Source organism: Rhinopithecus bieti, unplaced genomic scaffold (genome assembly GCF_001698545.2).
Source record: "Rhinopithecus bieti isolate Rb0 unplaced genomic scaffold, ASM169854v2 scaffold_4544, whole genome shotgun sequence".
Classification (NCBI taxonomy): Eukaryota; Metazoa; Chordata; class Mammalia; order Primates; family Cercopithecidae; genus Rhinopithecus; species Rhinopithecus bieti.
The window spans coordinates 354379-359136 of NW_016804383.1; the positions used below are offsets into that span (position 1 = coordinate 354379).

General features: G+C 55.1%; 1 protein-coding gene across 1 annotated transcript in view; it reads right to left on the minus strand.

Annotated features, from left to right (window-relative positions):
• Nucleotides 1–3954, minus strand: part of VAT1 (vesicle amine transport 1) — a 13640-nt gene extending 9686 nt beyond the window's left edge. The window contains exon 1 of the mRNA XM_017867672.1: nucleotides 3446–3954. Coding sequence (XP_017723161.1) covers nucleotides 3446–3856 — 411 coding nt within the window. The 5' untranslated portion in view covers nucleotides 3857–3954. The remainder of the gene's footprint in view (nucleotides 1–3445) is intronic.
• Between the last annotated feature and the right edge of the window lie 804 nt (nucleotides 3955–4758).

A 4758-nucleotide genomic window follows, 5' to 3' on the forward strand; every position in this document is an offset into this window, starting at 1 on the left:
CAAAAAAAAAAAAAAAGAAGAGTATCTTTCACTCACGCATTCATTCATTCACCCACAGGCTATTTACTGATTTTGCCCTAGGTACAAAGCCCCCTTCTTCCAAAGGAAGTAGCAGGAGAAGCAGCAATAGTCATGGTAATAATAATAACAACATCATCAACAAAAACAACCTACCTTTACTGAGTGCTGACTGAGGGCCAAGCCTGATTTCAAGTGCTTTATATATAATGCTTAATTAATCCTTACATCATTTCTTTGAGGCAGATACTATCCTTTTTTTTTTCTTTTTTTGAGACGGAGTCTCACTTTGTCCACCTGGCTGGAGTGCAGTGGCGCGATCTTGGCTCACTGCAAGCTCCGCCTCCTGGGTTCACACCATTCTCCTGCCTCAGCCTCCCTAGTAGCTGGGACTACAGGCGCCCGCCACCGTGCCCGGCTAATTTTTTGTATTTTTAGTAGAGATGGGGTTTCACCGTGGTCTCGACCTCCTGACCTTGTGATCCGCCCGCCTCAGCCTCCCAAAGTGCTGGGATTACAGGCGTGAGCCACCGCACCCGGCCTGGCAGATACTATCCTTATCATCATCTTACAGATCTTACATGTCACTATTGTGTAAGATCCCTGAATGCAAGAAGCTTACAGTTAGGGCAGCATGAAGTATTGTGGAAGAGATCAAACTGCTGTGGTTACAAAAGTGGTCTCGACTGTTTACTGACTGTGTGACTTTGGGTGCATAAAAATTACTTAATCTTTTTGAGCTCCAGTTTTCTTATCTGTCAATTAGGGCAGTTATGAGGACCAAATGGAAAAAAAAATTTTAGCACAACGTCTGGCACATAATAAGCACTTAATAATGTTAGCTAATAATAATAATAATAATAATAATAATAATAATAATAATATAATAGCAGCAAGGAAGTCACACAAACAACCAAAAGAAGGCCATACCAAAGTGCAGGCAAAGTTCTCTGAGCGCTTACAGCAGGGTGTGATCACCTCGGGAGAAGTGTGTTTGAGCCAGCACTGGGAGCCCAGAAAACACTTTCACTCAGAGATGGTGCAAGAGGGGCGACAGACAAGGAGGGCTACACAGGCCTACACAGCAGTAAAAGGCTTCCTCCCCACCCCACGGGAGCCTCTGTGCAGGAGGGAAAGGGGCAAAGATAACAGAACCTTTCTCTCCAGCTTAGCAAGTGGGGTCAAGGGAAGGGCAGGGAAAAGGAGGGAGCATCAGGAGAAAAGACCTCTCTGCACTCTGAAGAGCATGAAGAGGGAGGTGTGGGTGCTGTTCTGGGACAATCCGGGTCTGTCTTGATCTCTGCCGGGAATGATGGGAAATCTGTATATTAACAAGAGTTAGGGTCCATGGGGAAGGGGATGGGACTCCCACTTACGCCCTTTTCATGTCCTCATGCTCCCACATTCCACTGAAGAGGAGAACTGAGGACATGCTGGAGTCTTTCCTTCCAAGTTCTGGCCTGAGATGAGGTCTGGAGAATGAGAACGGAAGCCCTCCACCCAGGGACTCAAGACTAGCAGATACAGAACAACCCAGGAGAGCTGCGAGGAGTGCCTTGGTCATTTGGGGTCAAGGCCAGTCCCAGATTTGACCCAGAACAAGTCTCACTTACCCTGGTTCATGCTAACCCTCAGGCCATCCACATCAGGGCCAAGACCCCTCCCCAGCCCAGACACCAGGAGGGAGGAGGAGGGAGAGAGAGACAGGGAAGAGCCCTCCCCGAAGAATCCAGGCTCTTACATCAGATTCTTGCCCTGGACAGGATATCCTGTATTTACCAGGCGGAAAGTGTGGGGAGGGGAGGTGAGGTGGGTGGCCTTCAGCAGTAACATGAACTACAACTACCCCTAAAATATTCCTCTTAGCGCCTGCTCAAGAGTGGGATCATTTAGAAGTCAGTTTGAGGGTGGGGCCAGAGCTGAATTCAGAGGAAAGCCTTTAAGGAGAAGCTGTTTGCATACCCGATGAATCCAACAAACCTGGCTCCCGAATCCAACAAACCTGGCTCCAGAATCCGGGCCTGGCAGGTCTGCAAGAGGCTACATCTGAGGGGCCTCTTTTGAGGGGTCTGATTTAAAAGAAACCCCTGGCCGGGCGCGGTGGCTCATGTCTGTAACCCCAGCACTTCGGGAGGCCAAGGTGGGCAGATCACCTGAGGTCGGGAGTTCGAGACCATCCTGACCAACATGGAGAAACCCATCTCTACTAAAATACAAAATTAGCCAGGCGTGGTAGCACATGCCTGTAATCCCAGCTACTAGGGAGGCTGAGGCAGGAGAATCGCTTGAACCCGGGAGGCAGAGGTTGCGGTGAGCCGAGATCGCGCCATTGCACTCAACAAGTGCAATGGCAACAAGAGCGAAACTCCGTCTAAAAAAAAAAAAAAAAAAAGAAAGAGAAAAAAAAAGAAACCCCTAAACATTGGAGTGCTGAGGCCTCATCCCAGGTCTCTCAAAAAGCTGATCATTTTGAGCTCTCCGGTATCCAGGGTTGTGGCCGAGATTAATGATAAATGAGGAGAAACAAGCCTGCAGACTTGGCCAACCAGTTCAAGGCGCCACACCTCTCCGTTCCAGTCCAAACCCCTGGCACCGAGGTTTCTGAAGTGGGGGTCCTCTGCAGGAGGAAGGCAGAGGTGGGTCCCCCCTACACGCCCCGCCCCAGGCGTTCCCAAGGGCAGCCCCGGGTCGTGGCCCGATGGCTGAGTCACAGGAGGAGGAGATACTGCAGTCACGGGAGACACAGAGCCCAAGACAAAGATCGGGTGACCCAATCCCGCCTCCCCCACCCCAAAACGAGGTCGGCGTTGTAAGCCTGGTGGCAGTGGGGGAGCAAGGCTCTCTCTTCTCCGTGACGGGCGTGTCTCGTCTCCTTGGCCTTGCTTTGGGAGGGGCCGCCTCACACCCCCACAGACCACGGGGCTGCATGTGACCAGGACTCTGGCACGACCGCTGTGCCCCCGCCCAACCCCGGCGACATAGCCCCTCAAGCTCCCTCGGGAAAAGGGGGTACTAACCGTCACTCACAGTCACAGACCACAATTACCCAGAGAGTGTTTGGTGGGCAAGGGTACAGGTGTGGGTTTAACGAGGGGGCGGGGGTGGGTGGGGACGGTGGTGTCGTTGTGCGCATGCGCATGGGCGCCTTATTGTTCCCCCCCACCCCCCACCAGCACAGCTTCTGGGCGGCGGCCACAACTAAAAAAGGTTGGGGAAGGGGCGATAATTCCGCCTCCCCTCCTCACATAAATGCCGTTCTCCAGGAGCCCCAAAACACAAGTTTCTTTGCTACGCTTTCCACGCTTGTGCACCCAGGTCCGCGCCAGTTTCTCCCGCCCTGCCACACCCCCGGCGCCCGCCCACTCGTGCCCCACTGCCCCGATGCCTGCACAGCCCTGCCCTGCCCTGCCCTGCGCAACCCGCTCACCTTGCGGTCGCTGACTCCCTCGCCCACTGCGATCACGACGCCCGCGCCCTCCATGCCCGGAGTGACAGGCAGCGGCGGGAGCCTGTCGTACAGCCCCTGCCTGGCCATGAGGTCTGCGAAGTTGAGCCCGCAGGCCCGCACGCGCAGCGTCAGCTGGCCGGGCCCAGGGGCCGGGGGCGCGGCCGGCCGGCTCTGCAGCTTCACCTTGTCGTAGCCTCCAAAGCCGGTGAGCACCAGGCAGCGCAGCGGCGGCGGCGAGGCGGCGGCTGCGGCCCCTTCGGAGGCCGCGGGCTGCTGGGAGTCGCTCGTTCTCTCGGTTTTCGCAGGCGGCGAAGAGGCGTCTTCCCCGGCCCCTGCCTCGGCGGCCGCCACCACAGTGGCCGCTTCGGCTACCTTTCTCTCGGCTGACATGGCTGGGACTCCCGACGAGAGCGCACAGCTGGACTGAGAGTGCACAGCTGGGGAAGGCGGGGCGCGTCGGGAAGAGTCCCGGCTGCGGGATCCAGCGAGAGGGGCGGGGCGCTGGGCGAGGCGGGGCCTCGCGCGCAGCCTTAAAGGGCCAGGGCCACAGTGGCGCAGGCTGGGAGAGAGCAAGAAAACCGGCACCAGGAACTTCTGTGGTCTTGGGCTCGAGCAGACCGCGATTTATTCATAGTAAACTTTATTCAAATTAAAAACTATTTTAAGGGATAGGCCTGGTGCGGTGGATCACGCCTGTAATCCCAGCACTTTGGGAGGCCGAGGCGGGCAGATTACAAGGTCAGGAGATCATTGCGGGTGGATCATTTGAGGTCAGGAGTTCAAGCCTGGCCTGGCCGACATGGTGAAACCCCCGTCTTTACTAAAAATACAGAAATTAGCCGGGCGGTGGTGGCGCGCGCCTGTAATCCTAGCTATTCGAGAGGCTGAGGCAGGAGAATCGCTTGAGCCTGGGAGGCGGAGGTTACGGTGAGCCGAAATAGCGCCACTACACTCCAGTCTGGACAACAAAGTGAGACCCTGTCTCAAAAAAAAAAAAAAAAGGCGCCGTGGCTCACACCTGTAATCCCAGCATTTTGGGAGGCCGAGGCGGGTGGATCCCCTGAAGTCAGGAGGAGTTCGAGACCAGCCTGACCAGTATGGTGAAACCCCGTCTCTACTAAAACTACAAAAATTAGCCAGGCATGATGGCAGGTTACTATAGTCCCAGCTACTCAGGAGGCCGAGGCTGGAGAATTGCTTGAACCCGGGAGGCGGAGGTTGCAGTGAGCCAAGATCCTGTCACTGCACTCCACCTTGGGCGACAGAGGGAGACTCCATCTCAAAAAAAAAAA